Raw genomic sequence first — 26,628 nt, forward strand, 5'->3', positions numbered from 1 at the left:
AAGAGGCTGTGTGTTTCTCGGTCTCCACGCTGGAGGCGCGGTTCCCTCCGCGGCCGGTGGGGGGGGCTGGGAGGGGCTGGGGCCGGCCTCCCCGCCCCGCCCCGCCCCGGACGCGCCGCCCCGCCTCGCTCCGCCCCTGCCGCCCCGCGCCGCCGCAGTGGGCTGTCGCCGAGCGCTCCCGGCTCCTGCGCGGTGAACGCCGCCTTCTCCGCAGCCTCCGGCGCCGCCGGCCACGTGGACCGATTCCGCGCCGCCCCGCCCGCACCTGGGTCCCGCTCACCCGGCGCTGCGCCCCCGCCGCTCCGCTCCGCTGCGCTCGCACCGCCGTCCCCATGGCGGCCCTGGTGCTGGAGGACGGGTCGGTCCTGCGGGGCCAGCCCTTCGGGGCCTCTGTGTCGACTGCCGGGGAAGTGGGTAAGCCAGCCCGGCCGCCCGCGCCCCGCCGCCCCGCCGCCCAGCCCGGCTCGGGACCCCGCCATTTTCCCGCCTGCGCACCCCCTCTCCTCTTCCTCCTCCTCGGGTGCTCGGCCGCAGCCCGGCCCCACTCATCCCGTCGGGGCGTGCCCGCCGCTGGGGGCCGGGGTCTGCAGGTGGAGCCCCAGCGCCGTCTCTCTCCGCAGTGTTTCAGACCGGCATGGTCGGCTACCCCGAGGCGCTCACTGACCCCTCCTACAAGGCGCAGATCCTGGTGCTCACGTATCCGCTGATCGGCAATTACGGCATCCCCTCGGACCAGGTGGATGAGTTCGGCCTCAGCAAGGTAAGCGCACCCTGTGTTCTCTGGGCGCATCTGTGCCACAGGGCACTGACATTCTGCCGGGCGTCCCTGGGGGACAAAGATCCCGCTGAAGTGACCGGCCAGGCTGGGAACCCCAGAATGCTGGAGGCAGAGCCAGGCCCCCAGCTTGTTCGGTCACCGGCGAAGAGCTTACAGTGGGCAGTGCTTGAAGATGATCCGGCGACTGGGGGTGACCGTGGGCTCAGTTCCCCTAGAGACCAGTGACACCAGCTCTCTCCTAAACCTACTTTTCTCACCTGGCCTCATTTCCAAACACTTTTAAGTAGAGCTCTGAATTCTAGGCAAGAAGATTCAGTTTACCTCCCAACAGTGAAGCTACCTTATTTTCTCCTGTGAAACTTAGGCGCTTAAGTGGCCCTCTAAGGCATTTAGAACAAAATCAACTAAAGCAACTTAGTCCTCACAGCCTGTGTGTGGGAGGCCTGTGTGCTGCCACTAAGCTGCTGTTGGGAGCAGTGGCTTAGTGGCAGCACCGAACCCCAGTAATAACACTGTTGGCAATAAATAAGAAAAATTAAATAGGAGGAAAAATGAAGGAAAACAAAGCAATTGTTAGGGCCCAGGTGGTGGTGCACATGGTAGAGCACACATTACAGTGGGGAACACCCAGTCCCTGCCTGCGAGGGGAGGCTTCACGAACTGTGATACAGGGCTGCGGGTGTCTCTCCCCCTTCGCTCTCAATTTCTCTGTACCTACCCAAAAATAAACATTGAAATTACGGGGGCCTGGGTGGTGTCGCACCTGGTTGTTGAGCGCACCGAGCGCACCTGAGTGCATAAGAACTCAGGTTCAAGCCCCCGGTCCCCACCTATAGGGGGAAAGCTTTGCAAGTGGTGAAGCAGCGTTGCAGGTGTCTCTCTGACTCCCTCTCCATCTCTCCTTCCTTTTCGACTTCTGTCTCTTTAAAAAAAAAAATGAGGGGGTTGGGCGGTAGCGCAGCGGGTTAAGTGCAGGTGGCACTAAGCACAAGGACCAGCGTAAGGATCCCGGCTCCCACCTACAGGGGAGTCGCTTGACGGGCGGTGAAGCAGGTCTGCAGGTGTCTGTCTTTCCCCCTCTCTGTCTTCCCTTCCTCTTTCCATTTTTCTGTCCTATCCCACAACAATGACATCAGTAATAACTACAATAATAAAACAACAAGAGCAACAAAAGGAAATAAGGAAAGGAAAAAAAAATAAAAAATTTTAAAAAATGAAATTACGGGGAGTTGGGCAGTAGCACAGTGGGTTAAGCGCAGGCGGCGCAAAGCACAAGGATCCCAGTTCAAGCCCCCAGCTCCCCACCTGCAGGGGAGTCACTTCACAAGTGGTGAAGCAGGTCTGCAGGTGTCTGTCTTTCTCTCCCCGTCTTCCCCTCCTCTCTCCATTTCTCTCTGTCCTATCCAACAACGACATCATCAACAACAATAATAATAACTACAACAACAAGGGCAACAAAAGGGAATAAATATTTTTTTTAAAATTATTTAAAAAAATGAAATTACGGAGGCCAGCCAGCAGCACGGTGGATTAAGCGCACGTGGCACAAAGCACAAGGACCAGCATAGGGATCCTGGTTCAAGCCCTTGGCTCCCCACCTGCAGGGGGATCACTTGAAAGATGATGAAGTAGGTCTGCAGGTGTCCTTCTCGCCCCCGTCTTCCTCTCCTCGATTTCTGTCCTATCCAACAGCGACAACAGCAATAATAACAACGAGAAACAAGGGCAACAAGAAGGGGAAAAGTGGCCTCCAGGAGCAGTGGATTCGTAGTGCAGGCACCGAGCCCCAGCAATAACCCGGGAAGCAAAAAAGAAAAAAATTGAAATTACTTTTTATTTATTGCAAGTGAGACAGAGCACCACTCCGGTACATGCCTGGAACTGCAGACTGATAACAGTCTCCAGTGCTGTCGGTTGAGCCATTTCCCCAGGCTGACAGTCTGGCTTTCAGCTCAGTATCTTGACCAATATGTGTGCCCATCTTCAGGTTTCACATACTGACAAAATTGAGTCTTACCAAGCTGCGCAGGCGGCTCTTGTGGCCAGTGGAATGCACCTGTCTGGGGTCAGCTACGCACCTGACCACAGGGTTCTATCAGTCTGCCTTCAGGTCCACAGGAAACAGCTGCGGAGCCAGAGGGTAGAGCCTCAAAAACACCTGGGACTTTGTACAGGAGGCCTCAGCTTCCATCCCTGGCACTGTCTTTGTCAGCTGGATGGTGTCTTGGTCAAATTAAAGAACAACCTCAGTGTCCCTCTTCCTTTATTTTTTTAAAAATATTTACTTATTTACTTACTCCCTTTTGTTGCTCTTGATTTATTGTTATAGTTGTTGGATAGGACAGAGAGAAATGGAGAGAGGAGGGGAAGACAGAGAGGGAGAGAAAGATAAGACACCTGCAGACCTGCTTCACCGCCTGTGAAGCGACTCCCCTGCAGGTGGGGATCCCTGGGTGCTTGAATTGGGATCCTTCCGCAGGTCCTGGCGCTTTGCACCACCTGCGCTCACCCAGGTAAACTGTCTCCCAGCTCCAGGGTATAATTTAGCTCTTGCACATTATGTTTAACTAGTACACACTTGTCTATTGGGTAACATGTTTGTTGCCTATTAATAACGGGCTCTGTTTCAATCGGAGCAGCTCAAGGACAAAAGCGTGAGGTGCTGGGCTTGTTGGAGGAGTGGCCGGTCCTTCCGCCTAGCTCAGCTTTGGGTTGTGACTAGTCCTGGGAGTGAGGGCACAGGGCAGCGTGTGGCTCCTCACAGTCCTTTCTTCCACCCACAGTGGTTCGAGTCCTCGGGCATCCACGTGGCAGGAGTGGTGGTGGGACAGTGCTGCCCCTCGCCCAGCCACTGGAGTGCCGCCCACACCCTGCATGAGTGGCTGCAGCAGCATGGCGTCCCCGGCCTGCAAGGTATAGTGCATGCCCAGGGCCCCAGGGAGGGACAGTCCGCAGACGTGGCAGAGCGTGTCCCATTTGAGAGGTTTGGATTGGGATCTGGGCTTGGGGGTGCAGTGAAACTGAGCTCACCCTCAGATGAGATGTGTCAGTAGGACACTAGTTTAGAACTTGTAGCTTGGGCCAACAACTTAGGCTCCAGCTGAAATTTCATCGCCACTTCCACTACCCCCCCCATTTCAAATTTCAAGCATTGTATTATTTCATCTACCAGTGATCTATGAAGAGGTTCTGGGCAGGGGTAGATAGCATAATGGTTATGCAAACAGACTCATACCTGAGGCTCCGAAGTCCCAGGTTCAATCCCCTGCACCACCATAAACCAGACCTGAGCAGTGCTCTGGTAAAAAAAAAAAAAAAAAAAAGAAAGAAAGAAAGAAAGAAAAAGAAAAGGTTCTTTTTAAAACAGCCCCAGGGCCAGGTGAGATCATTTTACCATGCGCAAGGACCTGGGTTCAAACCCCTAGTCCCCACCTGCTTGGGGGAAGCTTAAGAGAAAGGAAAAATCGACATACTGCCTGGAACACTGGGTTTATTGTGGAGACACTTTGCCCAGCAATAATCCTAGTCACACAACAGCAAATCAAAAGAGTCCCTTAACATGGACAGCTATCTAGGGAATGTTTAGTCTTGTTTACTTACTACCCCCCCCCCGTCCAGATCTGTTTATTGGGAAGCTAACTGTTTACAGTATAGTTGATATATGGGTACACTTCCACACTTCCCTGTGATAGGTGTCTACATATCACCCCAATATAAGCCTTTGTCTGCCGTCATGCGCCAAATCCCCAACATCCTCTGGGTCCGCACCTTTTCTCTTTTATCCCAGAATCCTTTGCCTTGGTGCATTAATATGCCACACCCAGTATAAGTTGCTCCCTCTGTAAACAACATACTTTTATTGAAAGAGATACACAGGGAAACACAGCACTGCTCAATCCTGTGTTATGGTGGTGCTGGGGATTGAACCTGAGCCCTCAGCACCTTGGCCATGAATGTCTTTTGTAGAACCACTGTGTTGTTTCTTTTCTTCTTCGCCCTCCATATATCTTCTTTTATTCTAAATTGTTGGAGTCTGGATTTACACAAGGCCCATACATCATGTATCTTTATCTGTGGGCTTTGACAAAAGCAGGCCAATTTTCCTTTAGACTGTCCTACTGGCTGTATTTCACTGACCACATTTTTGTGATGTCACTCCGTATTTGGCCCTGGATGTTCTATAGATAGTTCTAGGGTCTGTGGTTTAGCTCAGCTGTGGTGTCTCTGGCAAGAATCCTTGGCAGTGATATTACTTCTCAGGGCACAGTAGGATTTTAGTGCCAGAATAACAGCTGTGAATCCCCAGGATCACCAGCTGGGTGGCATGAGCTCTCAGAGCGATGTCTTCACAGGAGTGGACACTCGGGAACTGACCAAGAAGCTGCGAGAGCAGGGGTCTCTGCTGGGAAAATTGGTCCAGGATGGGACAGAGCCTTCAACCCTGCCATTCCTGGACCCCAATGCCCGCCCGCTGGCACCTGAAGTCTCCATCAAGGTACGGGGGGAGGGACTCTCCAGCACAGCGCTTGTGGCTGGGGCACACACTTGAGGGGAGGGTAACAAAAGGCTTCAAAGCTTGGGGCGGGTGCATATATACTATGCCCACAACTGTAGGCCACCAACCTCTGCCCTTCTTTTCCTCAGGCTCCACGTGTCTTCAATGCAGGGGGTGCCCCTCGGATCCTCGCTCTGGACTGTGGCCTCAAGTATAATCAGATCAGATGCCTGTGCCGGCGGGGGGCCCAGGTCACTGTGGTACCGTGGGACCACACATTAGATACCCAGGGTGAGTGGTTGGTTCCCTGCGTGGTGGAAGATTGGACCTCTGGTCCCGCTGAGTTGGGGAGGGGAGGGGTGCTCCAGTGGCTGGGCCTGCAGGGCTTCTCTGGTTGAACTGCTGGTTTTGATGCCATCTTTTCTGCCTCCCTCCAGAATATGACGGACTCTTCCTGAGTAACGGCCCTGGTGACCCTGCCACCTACCCCGGTGTGGTGGCCACGCTGAGTCGTGTCTTAGCAGAGCCTAATCCTCGTCCCGTCTTCGGGATCTGTCTGGGACACCAGCTCATGGCTTTAGCCATTGGGGCCAAGACTTACAAGATGAGGTGGGACTTGTAGGGACGGGCAGGGCCCACCTTTCTGGAAGAGGGAGGTGGGATGGGGTGGGGCTAGCTTTGCCTTAGTGTTGGTATAGGAATTAGGAATTGTTTGAGGGCCTGCACCTCAGTGCGCTTCCCTCTCCAGGTACGGGAACCGAGGCCATAACCAGCCCTGCCTACTGGCGGGCTCTGGCCGCTGCTTCCTGACTTCCCAGAACCACGGGTTTGCAGTAGAAACAGAGACCTTGCCCACTGGTTGGCTTCCTCTCTTCACCAATGCCAATGATCAGACCAATGAAGGCCTCGTGCACAACAATCTGCCATTCTTCAGGTGAGCCTGGTGACCCCAAAAGGTAACCACAGCTCCACAGCCCCAGAGAGCCTGGCAGCGGGCCCTGGTCTTCCTGCCCCTCCTCCGAGGCTGCCCATGCCAGGGGTGTGACCCAGTCTCCTCTGCAGTGTCCAGTTCCACCCAGAGCACCAGGCTGGCCCTTCAGACATGGAATTGCTCTTTGATGTCTTCCTGGAAACTGTGAGAGAAGCTTCAGCCGGGAACCCCGGTGGCCAGACAGGTGAGCCACCCCCAGGAAGCCTGGTTGTGGAACGGGGAGTAGGACGGGCATGGGGTGGCCATGCCTCAGGACACTGCTGCTGCATGTTTGAGGAGTGACGGGACCGGCCAACAGGACTCCAGGTTCCTGGGTTCTGGTCCTGCCTCTTCTATTCTCCCAGTGTGTGGCTTGTTCTGAACATTTCTGTAAAGAAAGGGAGTTAATGGAGCGGGGTTAGGGAAGGATAAAAACCTTGGTCTTGTTCAAATCTAACATCCTGTGACTTTTTTCCCCACAGTCCGACAGCGACTGATTGAGCGCCTCTGCCCCCCGGGAATCCCCACCCCCAGCTCTGGGCTTTCACGCCCACGGAAGGTTCTGATCCTGGGCTCTGGTGGCCTCTCCATTGGCCAAGCTGGAGAGTTTGACTACTCGGGCTCTCAGGTAGAGCATGTCTAGCCCCGCCCCTCTGGGAGTGTGGCCCCAGGAGTGGACAGGTCCTGGAGAGTGTGCGGGAAGCTGAGCTGGTGAGGAACAGAGGGAAAGGACAAGAAGTCCCTGTACAGAACTGGTGGCGAGCCCTCTGCCCTCTGAGCCGAAATGCCATTCTCATCCCCCAGGCCATCAAGGCCCTGAAGGAAGAAAACATTCAGACTCTGCTCATCAACCCCAATATCGCCACAGTCCAGACCTCCCAGGGGCTGGCTGACAAGGTGTACTTCCTCCCCATCACAGCGCACTACGTGACCCAGGTATGACGGGGATGGGGAGGGCGGGGCTTCTGTGTGGGAAGGGAGCCCTGTGGCTCCTCAGTCTGGATCTAGGCTGCTTTGGGGTGCCCTTCCCCAAGGTCTCAATGCCTGTGGTTCCCCCCCCCCCCCCCCCCCCCCCCCGCTCAGGTGATCCGTAACGAGCGTCCAGATGGTGTGTTGCTCACTTTTGGAGGCCAGACTGCTCTGAACTGCGGCGTGGAGCTGACCAAGGCAGGCGTGCTGGCTCGCTACGGAGTCCGGGTTCTCGGCACACCTGTAGAGACCATCGAGCTGACTGAGGACCGGCGAGCGTTCGCCTCCAGGATGGCAGAGATTGGCGAGCACGTGGCCCCCAGTGAGGCGGCCAGTTCCCTGGAGCAGGTCCGAGGGGTGGCTAGGGAGAGGCAGGGTGTTGACGTCATCTTTTCCTCTATATCCTTGGGGTCCAGCTGCCCTCTGGCAGACGGGCGAGGCCTGATGTGTAGCCTCGTTTCTCGTTGCAGGCCCAGGCGGCTGCAGAGCGACTGGGATACCCGGTGCTGGTGCGGGCTGCTTTCGCACTGGGGGGCCTGGGCTCCGGCTTTGCCTCCAACAAGGAAGAGCTCTCCGCTCTGGTGGGCCCAGCTTTCGCCCATACCAGCCAGGTGCTGGTAGACAAGTCCCTAAAGGGCTGGAAGGAGATTGAGTACGAGGTGGTGCGAGATGCCTATGGCAACTGTGTCACGGTGAGTGACCGGGGGGGGGGGGGGGGGGGGGCTTGGTATTAAGAGCTGCAGCCAGGGCCGAGGCCTGTGGTGGCATGGCATCCTTCAGCCCCACAGGGAGTGCAGCCTCCTTCCTCCCCTTACCCCTGCTGGCAGTGACTCCCCCCCACACACACACACAGACAACACATGCTCACACACGGGTCCTTCTCTTCTCAGGTGTGTAACATGGAAAACTTGGACCCACTGGGCATCCACACTGGGGAATCCATAGTGGTGGCTCCCAGCCAGACGCTGAACGACAGGGAGTACCAGCTTCTGCGGCAGACAGCCATCAAGGTGACCCAGCACCTGGGCATCGTCGGGGAGTGCAACGTGCAGTATGCCCTGAACCCCGAGTCTGAGCAGGTGAGACACCAGATCCCGGGACTGTTGATCTGCTTGTTGCACCTTCTTTCAGAAGCCTCGAAACCAAGAAGCCCTTTTTGCTTTCCATCTCTTTTTTTTTTTTTGGGGGGGGGTTGGGGTGGTCTTATTTCCTGACTGAGCTCTCTCCTAGGCAGGGCCTCTAGTCCTGGTGACTCTTCCACTCTTTCTCTGCAGTATTACATCATTGAAGTGAATGCCCGGCTTTCTCGAAGCTCTGCCCTGGCCAGCAAGGCCACAGGCTACCCACTAGCCTACGTAGCAGCCAAGCTTGCTTTGGGCATCCCTCTGCCTGAGCTCAGGTATGGGGATGGGTAAGATCTGGGAGGTGAGGGGCCCAGGAGCTGGGGGAGTGCAAAGAGTATTGGAGCGGGGTGGGGAGAGCTATATAGAAGCTCACCCTTGACTTCTCCCCTTCTTGATGGCTCCCAGGAACTCCGTGACAGGGGGCACAGCAGCGTTTGAGCCCAGCCTGGATTACTGTGTGGTGAAGATTCCTCGGTGGGACCTCAGCAAGTTCCTGCGTGTCAGCACAAAGATTGGGAGCTGCATGAAGAGTGTGGGTAAGAGGCCCCCTCCCCGGGTTACCCCAGACTCCTCTCCAGTCTCCAGAGCCTGACACGTAGTGTTCCCTGGCATGGCATTCCAGCTTCGGTATTGGCAGCTTAGACATGGTTTATTAGAGCTAGCAGGGGTACTCAAGTTCAGATAGCAGTCCTGACCAGGGACGTGCCACCTCCACTCCCAGATGGCATGTGAGAAGTAGCAAACAGACTCCTCACTGTCCTATATCAAACGAGTGAACCGGGGTGTCCACACTACAAGGAGTGTGTCATCTCTGAGTGGACGCAGAGCCAAGACTGAAAACTTGGTGTGGCCTGTCACTGGTGAGGACAGTTTCTTTATCCATGACTTTTTGTGGCATCTTGCCCAAGGCCACGTCATTAGACTGTTAACAGCAGTGACATTTTGTTCTGTTATTATGTCTTTGCTTTTTGAATTTCACCAGGGTTATCGCTGGGCCTCAGTTCTAGAACTATGAATCCACAAGTCCCGGCTGAAATTATTTTAATTTTGTTTACCAAAGTACCACTGAGCTTTGGCTTATGGTGGTGCAAAGGATTGAATCTAGGACTTCGGAGCCTCAGGCATGAGAGTCTGCTGGTATAGCCATTATGCTATCTCCCCCACCTTTTTCTTTTTTCTTTTTTTTTCGTATTTTATTGGATAGGACAGAGAAATTGAGAAGGGAGGGAGGGAGAGATAGTGAGAAAGAAAGACACCTGCAGACCTGCTTCACTATTAAACAGGACCGTGAATCTGTTTCCCTGTGCATGATAACATGTGCCCAACCGTATGTGCCATCCTGCACCCTCCTCCCTGTTCTCTGTAGTTTAAAGACCTATTCCCAGGAAGCCACTCCTGGCTGTCATTTCTGTGAACCCTGCAGAACAGCACACTGGCAACCATTCTTAGAATAGTTTTCTCCAGGCACTTTCTGCATTGGTTCTAAATGGGAAAAAAAAAATTTTTTTTTTCAGCACCATATTTAGAGTCAGAATGGGGCCTCAGAGATCTTTCATTTATAAAACCAAGTAATCTCATTAGCAAACCTTGAATGGAGAGGCATACTGGCCCCCAGACGGTGAGAGTGTTGGGACTGAGCACAGACACTTGCTTGGGGTGTCCCTGTAAAGTTGCCTTAGCTCCAGCATTCCCTGGCGTATCAGCTGTCATCAGCCTAAGCGAAAGGAGCAGCTCTCCTGCTCCAAGGCTCCAGTGAGAGCTGTGGGAGCCTTGAAACACGTCTGAGTGGAGCTACTCTTTCTGAGTTTGTTGAAATCTGACTTGACTGCCAAGTAGTTCCTTCTGGAGATGAGTTTCTGTTATATGAAAATTCTAATAAACATGGGAATGAAGCCATGATTAAATTGTGGCTAAAAGAAATAGATTAAAAGTAGGGCAGTCAGAGATTGATTCCCAGCTGAGACATTTCAGTGTGTTTCCTGTCTTTTCAGGTATTCCTGGAAAGGCTTTTTTTGTTTGTTTATTTATTGCTACCTTACCGTAAAGGTAAAATATTTGAACCGTCAAGAAATCACATAACGTGCTGAAAAAAGATACACCATAGTTTTGTCATAATACAATGATTAATGTACGTGGGTATACACATACATGTGACCTCAAAACATGTGACCTCAAAATTTTTCTAAATGGGTATGTGTGAGCTTTCTCTTTTATCCAAAGTAAAGTTTCATAATACTGTCATATTACAAAGGAATTGAGCAAATGACTCAAAAGCCACACCCTTAGCGCTGCTGTTAGCATCTTGGTGTTTTTAATTTTGTTCCCTCATGAAAGATTCATGTTTTGTATTTTTTTTTTTGTCTTATTTGATAGTACTGAGAAATTGAGAAGGGAGGGGGAGGTAGAGAGGGAAAGAGACACGTACAGCACTGCTTCACAGCCATGAGCTTCCCCTGCAGGGGGGGTCCTTGTGCATAGCGCGCGCGTGCGCGCCCAGCCTACAGACTCATGAGTGATAGCCAGCCAGCGCGTCGTTCCGGCATGTGCAGTGCGTTGTTGATCAGCTCCACTGTTGCCACGATACAGACCTCCCAGGGCCAGGGCAACAAAGGCTGACTTCCTTTCTGTCATCGAACCCAGGATCTCATGCTTTTTTAAGTCCAGCATTGTAGCCACTGTGCCACCTCCCAGGCCACTCAATCAAAATATTGGGATTGCAAATAGAAAAAATACAGCTGGGATGGTCCAGGAGGTGGTGCAGTGGATAAGGTACTGGACTCCCAACAATGAAGTCCCGAGTTCAATCCTCGGCAGCACATGTACCAGAGTGACATCTGGTTCTTTCTCCTCTTATGCCTATTAAGTAAACATAATATCTTTTTTAAAAGAAAGAACAATACAGCTGGGAAAACATAGTTGTAGCCCCCTAGGATAAATTGTTAGAGGACATGAGCAAAACTTTGCCAAAGAAGCAATCAGCAATCAAGCTGGGGTGAGGGTGGGGACTTTGCTAGCAAACCTTGCATTAATAAGTAGAACTCTAACTAGAAGAAAGAAAAATCAGGTCAAGAGATAACTACGTTTTTTGTCTTATCAGTAAACGTTATGTTTTTATTTTATTTATTTGTCTCCAGGATTATTGCTGGGGCTTGGTGCCTGCACTTCTCTTAGAGGCTGTTTTTTCCCTTTTGTTGCCATTGTTGTTTTCCGTTGCTATTATTACTATTGTTATTGTTTTGGATAGGACAGAGAGAAATGGAGAGAGGAGGGGAAGACAGAGGGGGGGAGAGAAGGCTAGAGACCTGCAGACCTGCTTCACCACTTGTCAAGCGATTCCCCTGCAGATGGGGAGCCAAGACTTGAACCGGGATCCTTAAGCCAGTCCTTGTGCTTTGCGCCACCTGCGCTACCACCTGACTCCCAAAAAAAATCAGTTTCAATGAAGCAAGTCAGAAACTGCCTTCCTGATGGCCCATCCACTTTTGATCATTTATCCCAAGAAGATAACCCAGGAAGAGTTGCAAAACTTCACTGTGGATAGAGGCAGAGTAGTGGGCTCATAATTACCAGTATTCACACTTCTTTAAAAGGTTCAAATAGGGAGTTGGGCAGTAGCACAGCGGGTTAGGCACGAGTGGCGCAAAGCCCCTGGCTCCCCACCTTATCTTTCCCCTCTCTGTCTCTCCTCTCTCGATTTCTCTGTCCTATCCAACAACAACGACATCAATAACAATAACTACAACAATAAAAAACAAGGGCAACCAAAAGGAATAAATAAATATTAAAAAGGTTCTAAATAAAGCGGGGTAGATAGCATAATGGTTATGCAAAGAGACTTTCAAGCCTAAGGCTCCAAAGTCCCAGGTTCAATCCCCCGCACCACCATAAGCCAGAACTAAGGCTGAGCAGAGCTCTGGTAAAAAGAAAATTCCAAAAACAATCATCACAGTATGGATAAAGCTATCCAAAGTATTTATGGTGCGGCCACCATGATACACTGTGACATCCCGGTGTCCACACGTCCCTTGTAGGCATTTTGCTTTGCATGCTCACTAATCCACATAGGGTGTCAAATTGGTATAATGTTCCTCAGACACTGAACCTGATGACCCAGGAGACTTGAGAACCTCCTGGAAAACTGGCAGGTAGACATTCTGGGAACTCATCACACGCGCACGCACACACACACAAACACACACACACACCCTGAGCTGTACATCCTGTTCCTCCAGGTGAAGTCATGGGTATAGGGCGCTCATTCGAGGAGGCCTTCCAGAAGGCTTTGCGCATGGTGGATGAGAACTGTGTGGGCTTTGATCACACAGTGAAGCCAGTCAGCGATATGGTGAGTGGCTCCCGACCCCCTTGGCCCCCTGCCCGAAGTCTGTGAGCTCACAGCCTGAGTACTCCCGGTAGTCATTTAGTACTGGACCTCGGTCATTTGGTGATGTCATATCATATGATTTACAGTTTACTCGATAGAATAACTGATATGGGAAGGGAAGATAGACACCTGCAGCACTGCTTCACCGCTTGTGAAGCATCCCCCCTGCAGGTGGGGCCTGGGGTTTGTTTCCAGGTCCTTGGACCTCGTGAGGCCTTGTTAGATTTGTTCTTACACATACGAGAGACCGTGGCAGAGGCTGCACAGCTGGCTAATGCCTCCACCCCAGGGTTTCAGTTGTACAGCCTGTATTTGGACTTGCAGCTTCCTTTATTAAGAAGACAACTCTCGGGCTCTCTGGCAGCAGATTGGGACTGTCTGGCTTGCCACACTGACAGCAACTGTCCCTGAACAATCCTGTCACTCTGCCCTCTCCCTGGTAGGAGCTGGAGACCCCGACGGATAAGCGGATCTTTGTGGTGGCGGCTGCTCTGTGGGCTGGCTACACGGTAGATCGCCTGTATGAGCTCACACGCATTGACCGCTGGTTCCTGCATCGGATGAAGCACATCATAGCCCACGCCCAGCTGCTAGAGCAGCACCGAGGGCAGCCTCTGCCCATGGACCTGCTGCAGCAGGCCAAGCGCCTGGGCTTCTCAGACAAGCAGATTGCTGTGGCGGTACAGAGGTCAGGGAGTTGATGGATGGGGGTGGGAAAAGGCCCTTTGAACCAAGGAGGGTCCTCGAGAGAGGCAGAGCATGGAGGGCTCTCCCTAGGATAGTTTGGTCCTCTCCCCCGCCGCAGTCCCTCCCCAGTTCCGGGGCCCATGTTCTGACCTTGCTTGTTTAGCACAGAGTTGGCTGTCCGCAAGCTGCGCCAAGAACTAGGGATCTGCCCGGCGGTGAAGCAGATTGACACAGTGGCTGCTGAGTGGCCCGCCCAGACAAACTACTTGTACCTGACCTACTGGGGCACCACCCACGACCTCCCCTTCCGGACACCTCACGTCCTGGTCCTCGGCTCCGGCGTCTACCGCATCGGCTCCAGCGTCGAGTTTGACTGGTGTGCCGTGGGCTGCATCCAGCAGCTCCGAAAGGTGTGGCCTCTGATCCTTTACACTCTGAACCCACACCAGGTCTGGACCCTTCCTGGTGTTGCCACGCCTGACACCTGTCACGGGGCTCTGTGCTCAGAGGGTCCCCTTAAACTACCTTGTGCCCTAGTAGCTGTGCGTTTCCGCTTTAAACGTACAGTGGGTCGGGCAGTAGCACAGCTGGTTGGGAGCACATGAGCAAGGGTCTGGGTTTGAGCCCTCAGTCTCCACCTGCAGGGGAAGCTAGCTTTCTCCCTCTGCCTGCCCCCGCCTGCCACTCTCATTTTCTCTGCCGTATCCAATTTAAAAAAGAAAGGGAAAAGAATGGCCACCAGGAGCAGTGGATGCATAGTGCTGGTCCCCAGCCCAGCAGTAACCCTGGTGGCAGGGGGTTGTATACAGACTATAGTGCAGGGCAGTATATTTGTCAGGCACGAGACAGGGCGTTTCCTATGAGAGGAAGTCAGAGCACTGCTTCCTCCCCAGAACTGCTTCCGTGCTGCCTCCCCAGGGCAGTTTTTTTTTTTTTTCCCTTTCAGGTAAGTGGTGTGGTGAGGGGGAGAGGGAGGAAGGGGAGGAGACAGACAGATACAGAGAGGGAGAGGGAGAGAGGGCGAGGCATCACAGCAGAAGACCCTTTTGCACTGTAGCAGGCCAGATAATATTGGGCCATTGGGGGAGTCGGGCGGTAGTGCAGCAGGTTAAATGCAGGTGGCGCAAAGCGCAAGGACCAGCATAAGGATTTCGGTTCAAGGCCCCGGCTCCCTACCTGCAGGGGAGTCACAGGTGGTGAAGCAGGTCTGCAGGTGTCTGTCTGTCTCTCCCCCTGTATGTCTTCTCCTCCTCTCTCCATCTCTCCTGTCCAATAACGATGACAATAGTATAAAACAACAAGGGCAACAAAAGGGCATAAATAAATGTTTAAAAAAATATATTAGGGGGAGTTGGGCGGTAGTGCAGCGGTGAGGCCCTCGATTCACTCCATAGGACCACGTAAAGGATTTGTGTTTATTGAGTAAGCCTTCTTTTCTCCTTTCCACAGATGGGATATAAGACCATCATGGTAAACTACAACCCCGAGACAGTCAGCACTGACTATGACATGTGTGACCGGCTCTACTTTGACGAGATCTCTTTTGAGGTGAGAGGGACAGCCGGCACCCAGGGGGAGAGGGACTGGCTGACTTAGGCTGGTTGGGAACTGAGAGACCGGGGGAAGCAGTGACGGATAGGGAGTCAGGTCCCGACTGCGCGACAGGTGGTGATGGACATCTATGAGCTGGAGAACCCTGAAGGCATCATCCTGTCCATGGGCGGCCAGCTGCCCAACAACATGGCCATGGCCCTGCACCGACAGCAGTGCCGGGTGCTGGGCACCTCCCCGGAAGCCATCGACTCAGCTGAGAACCGCTTCAAGTTCTCTCGGCTCCTGGACACCATTGGCATCAGCCAGCCCCAGTGGAGGGAGCTCAGTGACCTGGAGGTGGGCCGGGACCCATGGGCGTGGCGGGCGGGAGACTGGGCGCTGTCCCTGGCTAGTCACCAACCAGCCAAGCCCTCTCCTATGCCCTTAGTCAGCACGCCAGTTCTGCCAGACAGTGGGGTATCCCTGTGTGGTGCGTCCCTCCTATGTGCTGAGTGGAGCCGCCATGAACGTGGCCTACACTGACGGGGACCTGGAGCGCTTCCTGAGCAGCGCAGCGGCTGTGTCCAAGGAGCACCCCGTGGTCATCTCCAAGTTCATCCAGGAGGCCAAGGTGGGAGTCGGGGAGGGGAAGGCTCCCACACCCCAGTCCTGCAGAAAGGCGGTGGGCCAGGAGGTTCAGGTGGGCCAGGCTGTTGGGGGGTGAGGAAGTGCCTTCCCCTACAGCGCAGAATGATGCCGTCTCCCGCCCCCAGGAGATCGACGTGGACGCCGTGGCCTGTGACGGCATGGTGGTGGCCATCGCCATCTCTGAGCATGTGGAGAATGCGGGTGTGCATTCGGGTGATGCCACCCTGGTGACCCCACCACAGGACATCACTCCTAAGACAATGGAGCGGATCCAAGCCATCGTGCACGCCGTGGGCCAGGAGCTGCAGGTCACGGGGCCCTTCAACCTGCAGCTCATTGCCAAGGTAGCGGTGGTGGCCAGAAGGAAGAGGCTGCAGGGCCTCTGACACTCAGTCACCGATCCCCGTGTGGTGGGAAGTTGAGGGCCTGACCTGTCTCTCTCTGCCCTAGGACGATCAGCTGAAAGTCATCGAGTGCAACGTGCGTGTGTCCCGCTCTTTCCCCTTCGTCTCCAAGACGCTGGGTGTGGACCTCGTGGCCTTGGCCACACAGCTCATCATGGGGGAAGAGGTAGAGCCTGTGGGGCTCATGACTGGCTCTGGCGTCGTGGGAGTGAAGGTAAGACGTGAAGACTCTTTAGAGTCAGGGAGACATCATGAGAGACAATTCGCTCTTGGAACAAATCCTGTGCCCGTCAGTGTGTGACTTGATTGCCTGCTGTGGACGGGGCCAGAGGGTGGTCACATGGCCTTTGTCACTTAAGAACTGCCTTGTGGGAGTACAACAGGTTAAGTGCACGTGGCAAGAAGCGTAAGGACTGGCGTAAGGATCCCGGTTCGAGCCCCCGGCTCCCCACCTGCAGGGGGGTCGCTTCACACACTAATGGTGAAGCGGGTCTGCAGGTGTCGTATCTTTCTCCTCCCCCTCTCCCCGTCTTCCCCTCCCCTCCACTTATCTCTGTCCTTATCTAACAACGACGACATCAATAGCAACAATAACTACAACAGTAAAACAACAGGGGCAACAAATGGGAAAATAAATATGTAAAAAAAATTTTTTTTAAGCTGACTTGCTAGTGGTGTGAGGGAAGTGAAGTAGCCCAGGGCCTAGAAGATGATTCAGCAGGCAGAGTGCACACCTTTCCATGCCCGAGGCCAAGGTTTGATCCCCTGCACCGCATGGGAGCAGTTTGGACAGCACCAAGAGAGTTCTGGATAGTGAAACAGTATGTTAGTGACTCTCCCATCTCTCTCCTCTCCTACCCCTACTCTCCCTTCTAAGGATGTAGAAGTAAAAGAGAAGTGGGTGGAAGGGAGATAGCATCATCATTGTGCAAAGAGCCTCACATGCCAGGGGCTCCAGGTCCCAGGTTCAATCCCCTGCACCACCATGAGCCAGAACTGAGCAGGCCTCTGGTAATAGATGTGGAATCTAACCCCGCCTCACTCTAGAGCAGAGTGAGATCCACCTACTCGACAGGACACGTGAACAGAAAGCTAAAGACGTTTGCAGGCCCGGAAGTACCACTTGCACAGTGCGAGGGTGGAGGTGGGAGTGAGGTGGTGTTTGAGGCAAGTCTTAGAGATGGGTTATGATGGTCAGCTGGCAACTGGCTGCAGAAGTGTCTTAAGGCCAGCGACTAGCCAGGGGACGCTGAGGGGAGGCCACAGGTGCTTGGCAGGTTGATTCACAGAGGCTGCACAGAGCAGTGGCGGGAAAGGCCGGCCCCATGTTAGGAGGAGTCCCAGGACAGGGTCATACTCCCAAGATGTTGGCATCTCACGCCTCACCTCTGCAGGTGCCTCAGTTCTCCTTCTCCCGCCTGGCGGGCGCTGACGTGGTCTTGGGAGTGGAGATGACCAGCACCGGGGAGGTGGCCTGCTTTGGGGAGAGTCGCTGCGAGGCCTACCTCAAGGCCATGCTCAGCACCGGCTTCAAGATCCCCAAGAAGAACATCCTGTTGACCATTGGCAGCTATAAGGTTCGGGGTCCAAAGAGGCCGGGGCGGGGGCAGGGGAGGCCAGGCTGGAAGGGGAGGAGCAGGGCAGCAGCCTCACTCTTCTGTACTTTGGTGCAGAACAAGAGTGAGCTGCTCCCGACCGTGCGGCTGCTGGAGAGCCTGGGCTACAGCCTCTACGCCAGCCTGGGCACCGCGGACTTCTACACGGAGCATGGCGTCAAGGTACAGCTCCTCCACAGCACGCGGGACATGGCACCAGTGTGACGCCCCACCTCCCCGTGCTGCCTGTCTTCCTGTGTATATTGGGCCGTCGGGAAAGACATGACACATTTTTGCATAGAGAAATCATAGAAAAATATGTCACGACTTTTTCCAACAACCCAGTATGTTATTGCCACCTAGACCAAGTTCAATGCACAGAAACACAAGGAGGCAAACCCCTCCCACCGCCTTCCAGTGCACCTCTGACCCCAGCTTTACCTCAGGGAAGTGTGCGTGGGCTCTGCTGCAGGGCCTTGGTAGTACATCTTACTACTGTTCTCATCAAGAGAGAAGATACTGGTGCTGGGAGATAGCTCACCTGGTAGAACCATAAGAGGCACATGCGGGAGCTCAAGAAGTGGTGGAATGGTGTCTCCTTTCTCTAAAATAGTGAAGGGGAAATGACCTGGGCCAGTATCAAGCTTGTGTGGGTTCTGCCAGTCGCAGATAAGAGTCCGACCTGGGACCCACTCTGGGGTCCTCGGTGTCCTGGGCTTCCAGGCCAGCTGACCTTCCTCACCTAACTAGGGTCGACTTGGCGCTGTGTCCAGGCTGAAGGTGTTAGAAGTAAATTTACCTGTTCATCCCAGTAACAGACTCAGGAGACTTGAGAAAGTCAGGGAGTGAGACAGTTTATTCAGTTCTGCAGAATCGGGTGCTGGTCCAACCTTGGTCCACCAGGTAGAGACCAGTTTAGTATTTCCTAACTCTGGTTTGAAGCTGCCCCGTTCTCCATGGACACAGATTGACGGTCGTATCACAGTTAGCTAAGAGGGGGGTGGGGGCAGCACATGGAGGAGGGGACTCTTTCTGGGTTAGGGGCCTGGTGTGGGTCATGGGCTTTCTGAAGAGGTGACCTTCCCTGGGAGCCCTTAGCAGATGAGGGGCTAAGATGAGCAGCGGAATTGTTTCTGACAGTGGCTGTCAGTAGGTCCTCAGGCAGGAACTTTTCCTAGAAGATCCCTAGGAGTGGGGTGTGAAACACTAAGATAGCACATCCCATTCTGAGTGAGTGAGTGTGCAAATACTTGGAAAATAGAGCCAGCCCCACTTCTCACACAGGTGACGGCCGTGGACTGGCACTTCGAGGAGGCAGTGGACGGGGAGTGCCCCCCACAGCGGAGCATCCTGGAGCAGCTGGCCGAGAACCACTTTGAGCTGGTGATCAACCTGTCGATGCGCGGAGCCGGGGGCCGACGTCTCTCCTCCTTCGTCACCAAGGGCTACCGCACCCGGCGCCTGGCCGCCGACTTCTCCGTGCCCCTCATCATCGACATCAAGTGCACCAAACTGTTTGTAGAGGTGACTCCGGCCCGAGGCTGGGAGGGAGACGAGGGCAGGTCCCAGAGCCAGTCTCTAGCATGAAACAGCTCAGAGGGGAAAAGTGGAGCCCTCCGTGGGGCTGACTGCTCTGCCCCTGCAGGCCCTGGGCCAGATCGGGCCAGCCCCTCCTCTGAAGGTGCACGTGGACTGCATGACTTCCCGGAAGCTCGTGCGGCTACCCGGTGAGTGCTTCTCTGGGGAGCACTGGCTTCTGGAAACTAGGAGCAGCCGGCACTGCCACCCAGCTGTGGTAAAAATTAAAAAAAAAAAAAGGCCATAGGCCACACAACATTGGGGGGGACAAGTCGTTCTATCTGAGCTCTTTCCTGTTGCCTGAGGAGCTGCTGCTCACTCCCTGGACACCCTCTGCTTCTGACTTGCCACCTCCATGCTGTTCCAGGCCTGATTGATGTCCACGTGCACCTGCGGGAGCCAGGTGGAACGCACAAGGAGGACTTTGCCTCTGGCACAGCCGCTGCGTTAGCTGGGGGCATCACCATGGTGTGTGCCATGCCTAACACCCGGCCCCCCATCATCGATGCCCCGGCTCTGGCCCTCGCCCAGAAGGTAAAGCCTTCACCCCTCCCCACACCTCAGGCCATGGGTGACAAGCTGGCCAGGGTGCCCCATGATCCACACCCTAACCTCATCTCCAGCTGGCGGAGGCTGGTGCCCGCTGTGACTACGCCTTATTCCTCGGGGCCTCGTCAGAGAACGCAGGGACCCTGGGCCCTGTAGCTGGGGCTGCTGCAGGCCTGAAGCTCTACCTCAATGAGACCTTCTCAGAGCTTCGGCTGGACAGTGTGTCCCAGTGGATGGAGGTAGGAGTGGGAGGAGGAGTGGGGAAGGAGAGAGGAGGACCAGCAGCAGTGAGGAGTCGGGCTCTACTGTGCGTTCTGCCCCCAGCACTTCGAGACATGGCCGGCCCACCTGCCCATCGTGGCCCACGCAGAGCGGCAGAGTGTGGCCGCTGTCCTCATGGTGGCACAGCTGACCCAGCGCTCTGTGCACATCTGCCACGTGGCGAGGAAGGAAGAGGTGAGGACACCACTCCCATCAACCCCAGGACCCTACATGGGGGTTCTGGTAGTGGGGGCGCCCTCACATCTCCCGCTCTTCCCGCCCAGATCCTGCTGATCAAAGCCGCCAAGGCCCAGGGGCTGCCGGTGACCTGCGAGGTGGCGCCCCACCACCTCTTCCTGAGCCGCGAGGACCTGGAGCGCTTGGGGCCCGGCAGGGGTGAGGTGCGCCCTGAGCTAGGCTCCCGCCAGGACATGGAAGCTCTGTGGGAGAATATGGCTGTCATCGACTGCTTCGCCTCAGACCACGGTGAGGAGCCCAGCAGGGCCAGGACTGGATCTCTGTCGTGGTCGCCTCTAGAGCAGTGTCCAGCGGTGCCGGTGATGGCACCTGAGGGGCCAAGTGACTGGGTACAAGGGGCTCCAGATGGTGGGATGGTGCACTAGTGTCTCTTCTCTGTTTTCCCTTCTCCTTTCTTCCTCTCTCCTTCTCCCTCTCCCTCTCCCTCTCTCTCTCTCTCTCTTCCCCTCCAAACAATGGGAAATTGGGAGCCAGGAGAGGGCTCACCCAGTCAAGGCTGGCTGCCTGTGACCGAGGCCCTAGCTTTGGGCCCAAGCACCCAGGGGAGCTCTGGGGAGCAGAGCTGTGGAGGGGTGTCTCCTCACTCTAAGGGAAAGAAAACGGGGCCCAGGAGGCCACTCAGTGGTGTCACACAAGCAGGAGCCCCTGGGCTCGTTCCCTGACACTCACTGCCCATCTTGATTGGGCAGAAGGTGTGGCGGGTGGCAGCTTCCCTGAGGGCCTGCTCTCTCCTCCCAGCTCCTCACACCTTGGAGGAGAAGTGTGGCCCCAAGCCACCCCCGGGCTTCCCAGGGCTGGAGACGATGCTGCCTCTGCTGCTGACGGCTGTGAGCGAGGGCCGCCTCAGCCTGGATGACCTGCTGCAGCGGCTGCACCACAACCCCCGGCGCATCTTCCATCTGCCGTCACAAGAGGACACCTATGTTGAGGTGGGGGCAAGGTGGACACCTATGTTGAGGTGGGGGTGGGGTGGACACCTATGTTGAGGTGGGGGCAGGGTGGACACCTATGTTGAGGTGGGGGCGGGGTGGACACCTATGTTGAGGTGGGGGCGGGATGGACACCTGTGTTGAGGTGGGGGTGGGGTGGACACCTGTGTTGAGGTGGGGGCGGGGTGGACACCTGTGTTGAGGTGGGGGCGGGGTGGACACCTGTGTTGAAGTGAGGGGCGGGGTGGACACCTATGTTGAGGTGGGGTGGGGTGGGGTGGGCACCTGTGTTGAGGTGGGGCCGGGGTGGACACCTATGTTGAGGTGGGGTGGGGTGGGGTGGGCACCTGTGTTGAGGTGGGGCCGGGGTGGACACCTATGTTGAAGTGAGGGGTGGGATGGACACCTGTGTTGAAGTGAGGGGCGGGGTGGACACCTGTGTTGAGGTGGGGGCGGGGTGGACACCTATGTTGAGGTGGGGGGCAGGGTGGGCACCTATGTTGAGGTGGGGGGCAGGGTGGGCATCTATGTTGAAGTGAGGGGCGGGGTGGACACCTACGCTGAGGCGAGGGTGGATGTGAGTCCAGTGTAGCCTGGCCTGACGTATTTCTCGGCAGGTGGACCTGGAGCACGAGTGGACGGTCCCCAGCCACTTGCCCTTCTCCAAGGCCCGCTGGACGCCCTTTGAGGGCCAGAAGCTGAAGGGCACTGTGCGCCGTGTGGTCCTCCGGGGGGAGGTGGCCTACATCGATGGACAGGTGTGTGCACGCCCCACCCCCTGCACTCCCCGGGTCAGGCCTCCCTCCCCACTTACCCACCCCGCCTCCCCCCACAGGTCCTGGTGCTGCCGGGCTACGGACAGGATGTGCGCAAGTGGCCTCAAGGGGCTGTGCCCCAGCCCCCATCAGCCCCCACCTCCAGCGAGATGAGCACGGTACCTGCTGCTGTGGGGGCCGGTGGGGGGCTGCAGGGGCAGGGCTGACGTAAACCTCGGTGATCAGGCTCTTCACTGGATACCGAACTCTTTAAGTTTTGGGGATTTCTTAAGATTTTTAAAAAAAAAATTAATTTAATTTGGGTAGAGATAGATAAAACTGGCGGAGGGGATGTAGAAAGAATGACACGTGCAGCACTGCTTCACCACTTGGGAAGCTTCCCCTTGCAGGTGAGGAGATACGGGGCTCGAACCTGGGTCGTCGTGCATGATAATTTCTGTGCTCAACCAGGTGCATCACTGGGCCTGTCCCTTGTTTTCTCTTCTCTCTCTCTGTCTCTCTCTCTCTCTTTTTTTTTTTTTTTTTTGCCTCCAGGGTTATCACTGGGGATCAGTGCCAGAAATACGAAACCACTTGCTTCTGGAGGCTATTTTTCCCCATTTTGTTGCCCTTGTTGTTTTATTGTTGTAGTTACTATTATTGTCACTGTTGTTGGATAGGACAGAGAGAAATTGAAAGAGATGGGGAAGACGGGGAGAGAAAGATAGATAACAGGGGGTCAGGCGGGAGCGCAGCGGGCTAAGTGCACGTGGTGCAAGCGCAAGGACCGGCTAAGGATCCTGGTTCAAGCCCCTGGCTCCCCACCTACAGGGGAGTCGCTTCACAGGCGGTGAAGCAGGTCTGCAGGTGTCTATCTTTCTCTCCCTCTCTGTCTTCCCCTCCTCTCTCCATTTCTCTCTGTCCTATCCAACAATGAAGACAACAATAATAACTACAACAATAAAACAACTAGGGCAACAAAAGGGAATGAATAAATAAATATTTAAAAAAAAAAAAAAGACACCTGCAGACCTGTTCACCGCTTGTGCAGTGACACACACACACACACACCCCGAAGGTGGGGAGCCAGGGGCTCAAACTGGGATCTTTATGCCGGTCCTTGTGCTTTGTGCCATGTGCGCTTAACCTGCTGTGCTACCCCCCAGCCCCCTTTTGTTTTATTTTTAATGTAACACCGGGAAATGAGCTTGGGCCCTACAAGTACTAAGCCTCTCAAGCCCAGTTTCTTCTCTTTCTCCTTCCTCCCCCCCACCTCCTCTTCCTCCTTTAGAGAGAGGAAGCAATTGGGACAGGGGCACCACAGCATGGCTGTACCATCTGTGGAGTTTGTAGTGCTTGACGTGGTGCCGGGGGTCAGGCCTCGGGTTTCGCTGAGGCCTGCGCTCTGCTTCACCTCACCCTACTGCTGTGTCTGCTGCACACTGTAGTATAGGAGACGGGCCCATTACAGAGCTGTCCCTGGGGCCCGTCACTGGCTTGTGTCCATCCCTTCTGTGTGTGTGTCCGTTCTTCCCCCCCAAGGGGACAGCACAGTAGAAAGAAGCTGAGGGAAGATCACAGAAAGGGTCCCGCAGGGCCTTTCCTGAGGGGCTGGGCGGATTGCCGTTTGCGTCAGCGCCCGTCATTCTCCACAGACGCCTGAACGGCCCCGCCGGAGCGGCTCAGGGCTTCCCGACAGCCGCTTCCACCTGCCACCTCGCATCCACCGGGCGTCCGACCCAGGCCTTCCAGGTGAGAGCCAGAGGGCTAGGGAAGTGAGGGGTGAACTCCTTTCCCCGGTGCCCCAGCTCAGCAGCCTGGGAGCTGGTCCAGGCCTTCCCCTCCTGGTGTCTCCCCTGTGTCCGGTACCCTCTCTCCACCCGTCGTCCTCGCCTGAGTCGGCTGGCCCAGCATGAGGCTGGCGTCCCACAGCTGCTTCTCACAGGCCCTTTCTTGTCATGGGCAGCTGTGTCCCTCCGCCCGGGAGCTGGGAGCCCATGGGGCAGCAGAGCGTGGGGTAAATCCCGGTTGTTGGTGTGAGCCTGGCCACTCCCCTGCCTAGGACCCTGTGCCAGGGTGGGCGGGAGGGCAAATCATGGGTCTGTCCCCAGAGCCGCTCGCCCCCCGTCCTCCCCTAACTGGCTGCAGCTGCTGTGGTGTGAGTTGGTTTAACACACGGTGATCAAAGCCTGGGGGTGTGGGAGCCCTGCGCCAGCCGAGGGCACAAACCTGTCCCTACCCCATTCACAGCTGAGGAGCCCAAGGAGAAGTCCTCGCGGAAGGCGGCTGAGCCAGGTGAGTGCCCTCCAGCACACAAGCTCACGTGCACCTTGGGGACCTCCGACCTGGACTGAGTGGGAGGCAGCCCCTGACCTGCCTCTTCTGCCCCGTCCCTCACTGCAGAGCTGACGGGGACCCCTGACGGCACCTGCTATCCTCCACCACCAGTACCTAGACAGGCGTCACCCCAGAACCTGGGGGCCCCTGGCCTGCTGCACCCCCAAACATCACCCCTGCTGCACTCACTGGTGGGCCAGCATATCCTGTCTGTCCAGCAGTTCACCAAAGACCAGGTGCCTGGGGTGGGCGGTTGGTCTGTTCTGGCCGGGCCAGGCCCTGCAGGGCCACTATTACCCCTGCTAACTTGGGTCCCTCCTAGATGTCTCACCTGTTCAATGTGGCCCACACACTGCGGATGATGGTGCAGAAGGAGCGGAGCCTGGACATCCTCAAGGTCAGGGGCAGGGCTATTGTCCCTGACCGCGGGTTCCCCACCCCCACAAGTGACTCGGCTGCTCTGGGAGATCTGTCCTGCTCCAGGCAGTGTCCAGCTGACTCGGGGGTGGAAGGGTCTGTGCCTATGTGTCCTTGGGTGAGAGCTAGGTGCCCTTTTCCCCCAGAGAGATACCAGTGGTGAAACAGCCATGTCTCAGGGCATCTGAGGAAAGAGCCCTCCTGTGTGTCTCCCTGGGACCGTCATGTCCACTCACACTGGCTAACTTGTCCCCCTGCAAACCCCCACACACACACACACCAGGGGAAGGTGATGGCCTCCATGTTCTATGAGGTGAGCACACGCACCAGCAGTTCCTTCGCAGCTGCCATGGCCCGGCTGGGTGGCGCTGTGCTCAGCTTCTCGGAAGCCACGTCCTCCGTGCAGAAGGGCGAGTCCCTAGTGGACTCCGTGCAGACCATGAGCTGCTACGCTGACGTCGTGGTGCTCCGGCACCCCCAGCCGGGAGCAGTGGAGGTGAGGCTGCCAAGCAGGGCCTTGGTCAGGTTGGGCCGGGTAGAGCACTGTGCCGGAGGCAGGAAGGCTGCAGCGACCCTGTTCCCCTTCCCAGCTGGCAGCCAAGCACTGCCGGAGACCCGTGATCAATGCCGGGGACGGGGTGGGAGAGCACCCCACACAGGCCCTGCTGGACATCTTCACCATCCGCGAGGAGCTGGGGACAGTCAATGGCATGACGGTGAGGCTGCTGGCAGTGCCGGGGTGACCAGAAAGGCTCTGGGTGGAGGGCAGTCGGGCAACGGCGGTTCTCCACTACAGGGTGGGGTACCTAGCCTGAGCCCAGCCCCTCCCAGTGATTGGCTCTGCTCCCCAGATCACGATGGTAGGTGACCTGAAGCATGGCCGCACGGTGCACTCATTGGCCTGCCTGCTCACCCAGTACCGGGTCAGCCTGCGCTACGTGGCGCCGTCCTGCCTGCGCATGCCCGCCAGCGTACGCACCTTTGTGGCCTCGCGTGGCACCAAGCAGGTGAGGGCCAAGAGGGCTGGGGGTGAGTGATGAGAGCCTCCCTCTCCCCCTCCACACACACACACACACACACACACACACACACACACACACACACACACACATTCCTCCATGCAGGAGGAGTTTGAGAGCATCGAGGAGGCACTGCCGGACACAGACGTGCTGTACATGACTCGGATCCAGAAAGAACGTTTTGGGTCCACACAGGAATATGAAGCCGTGAGTGCCAGAGTCCAGGGGAAGCCAGGCTAGAGCTGCCAGCTGCCAACAGGGTTGGGGTGTGAGGGACGAGGGCAGCCAAGAGCCCGGTCAGAGCTGTGTTAACTGCATACGGGTGTGCGTGACCCCAGCGCTTCAGGCTTCATGGCTGTCCCACCCCATCCTCCTCACAGTGCTTCGGCCAGTTCATCCTCACACCACACATCATGACCCGGGCCAAGAAGAAGATGGTGGTGATGCACCCGATGCCTAGAGTCAACGAGATCAGGTGACATGGTGACCTGGTGGCCACAGGAGGCTGCTGGGGGTTGGGGGGGAGGGCACTTAGTCCTGCACCAGCTTCAGGGGCTGAGCAGTAACTGTCTTCCCCTTCTCTGCAGTGTCGAGGTGGACTCAGACCCCCGAGCAGCCTACTTCCGCCAGGCGGAGAACGGCATGTATATCCGCATGGCTCTGTTAGCCACCGTGCTGGGCCGCTTCTAGGGCCTGGCCCCTCAGCCTCTTCTCATAGGCCCAACTGCTGGGCAAGGAATCCAGTGCCCCCCACGGGGGCAGCACACTCACCAGAGACTCTGGGTGTCCAGACAGCTCGTCTGCACACACAGCGGCTCCACAGTAGGCGCTGGACAAGCCAGAGCTCCAGGCGAGCCGAGGGCCGGTTGCCCACTGTCTCCCCCTCCCAACTGTACAGCCACTTTTCTACTCAATAAACAGGAAGCAGCCTCGCCTCA

The 26,628-nt window shown here is 55.9% G+C and overlaps 1 protein-coding gene across 2 annotated transcripts; it reads left to right on the forward strand.

The window, feature by feature from the left end:
• The first annotated feature begins 141 nt into the window (after positions 1-141).
• CAD (carbamoyl-phosphate synthetase 2, aspartate transcarbamylase, and dihydroorotase) lies at positions 142-26,628 on the forward strand. 2 transcript variants are annotated; one of them, XM_060186732.1, is made up of 45 exons: positions 142-414; positions 621-760; positions 3,562-3,691; positions 5,131-5,273; positions 5,423-5,564; positions 5,711-5,882; positions 6,022-6,207; positions 6,336-6,448; positions 6,726-6,871; positions 7,048-7,179; positions 7,327-7,560; positions 7,683-7,904; positions 8,103-8,291; positions 8,487-8,611; positions 8,742-8,872; positions 12,569-12,681; positions 13,164-13,408; positions 13,571-13,817; positions 14,857-14,955; positions 15,073-15,297; positions 15,389-15,571; positions 15,714-15,932; positions 16,039-16,206; positions 17,387-17,569; positions 17,666-17,770; positions 18,872-19,111; positions 19,233-19,314; positions 19,533-19,699; positions 19,789-19,953; positions 20,039-20,170; positions 20,260-20,461; positions 20,972-21,162; positions 21,780-21,920; positions 21,998-22,096; positions 23,573-23,669; positions 23,884-23,934; positions 24,168-24,212; positions 24,321-24,490; positions 24,577-24,651; positions 24,955-25,167; positions 25,262-25,387; positions 25,523-25,678; positions 25,796-25,897; positions 26,071-26,165; positions 26,278-26,628. In XM_060186732.1, the coding sequence occupies exons 1-45, from the start codon at positions 333-335 to the stop codon at positions 26,378-26,380; spliced, it is 6,726 nt and encodes a 2,241-aa protein (XP_060042715.1). In that variant the 5' UTR covers positions 142-332; the 3' UTR covers positions 26,381-26,628. The 2 variants fall into 2 exon arrangements, with proteins under 2 accessions (XP_060042715.1, XP_060042714.1); XM_060186731.1 differs by lacking the exon at positions 23,884-23,934 and having other exon boundaries at positions 182-414.

The sequence above is a fragment of the Erinaceus europaeus genome, chromosome 3 (assembly GCF_950295315.1).
Source record: "Erinaceus europaeus chromosome 3, mEriEur2.1, whole genome shotgun sequence".
In the NCBI taxonomy this organism is placed as follows: Eukaryota; Metazoa; Chordata; class Mammalia; order Eulipotyphla; family Erinaceidae; genus Erinaceus; species Erinaceus europaeus.

Coding starts and splice junctions, on each gene's coding strand:
- CAD (XM_060186732.1), top strand. CDS start 333: ATGGCGGCCCTGGTGCTGGAGGACGGGTCGGTCCTGCGGGGCCAGCCC. Junction 415..620: donor GTCGACTGCCGGGGAAGTGG/GTAAGCCAGCCC, acceptor CTCTCTCCGCAG/TGTTTCAGACCGGCATGGTC. Junction 6,449..6,725: donor GAACCCCGGTGGCCAGACAG/GTGAGCCACCCC, acceptor TTTTCCCCACAG/TCCGACAGCGACTGATTGAG.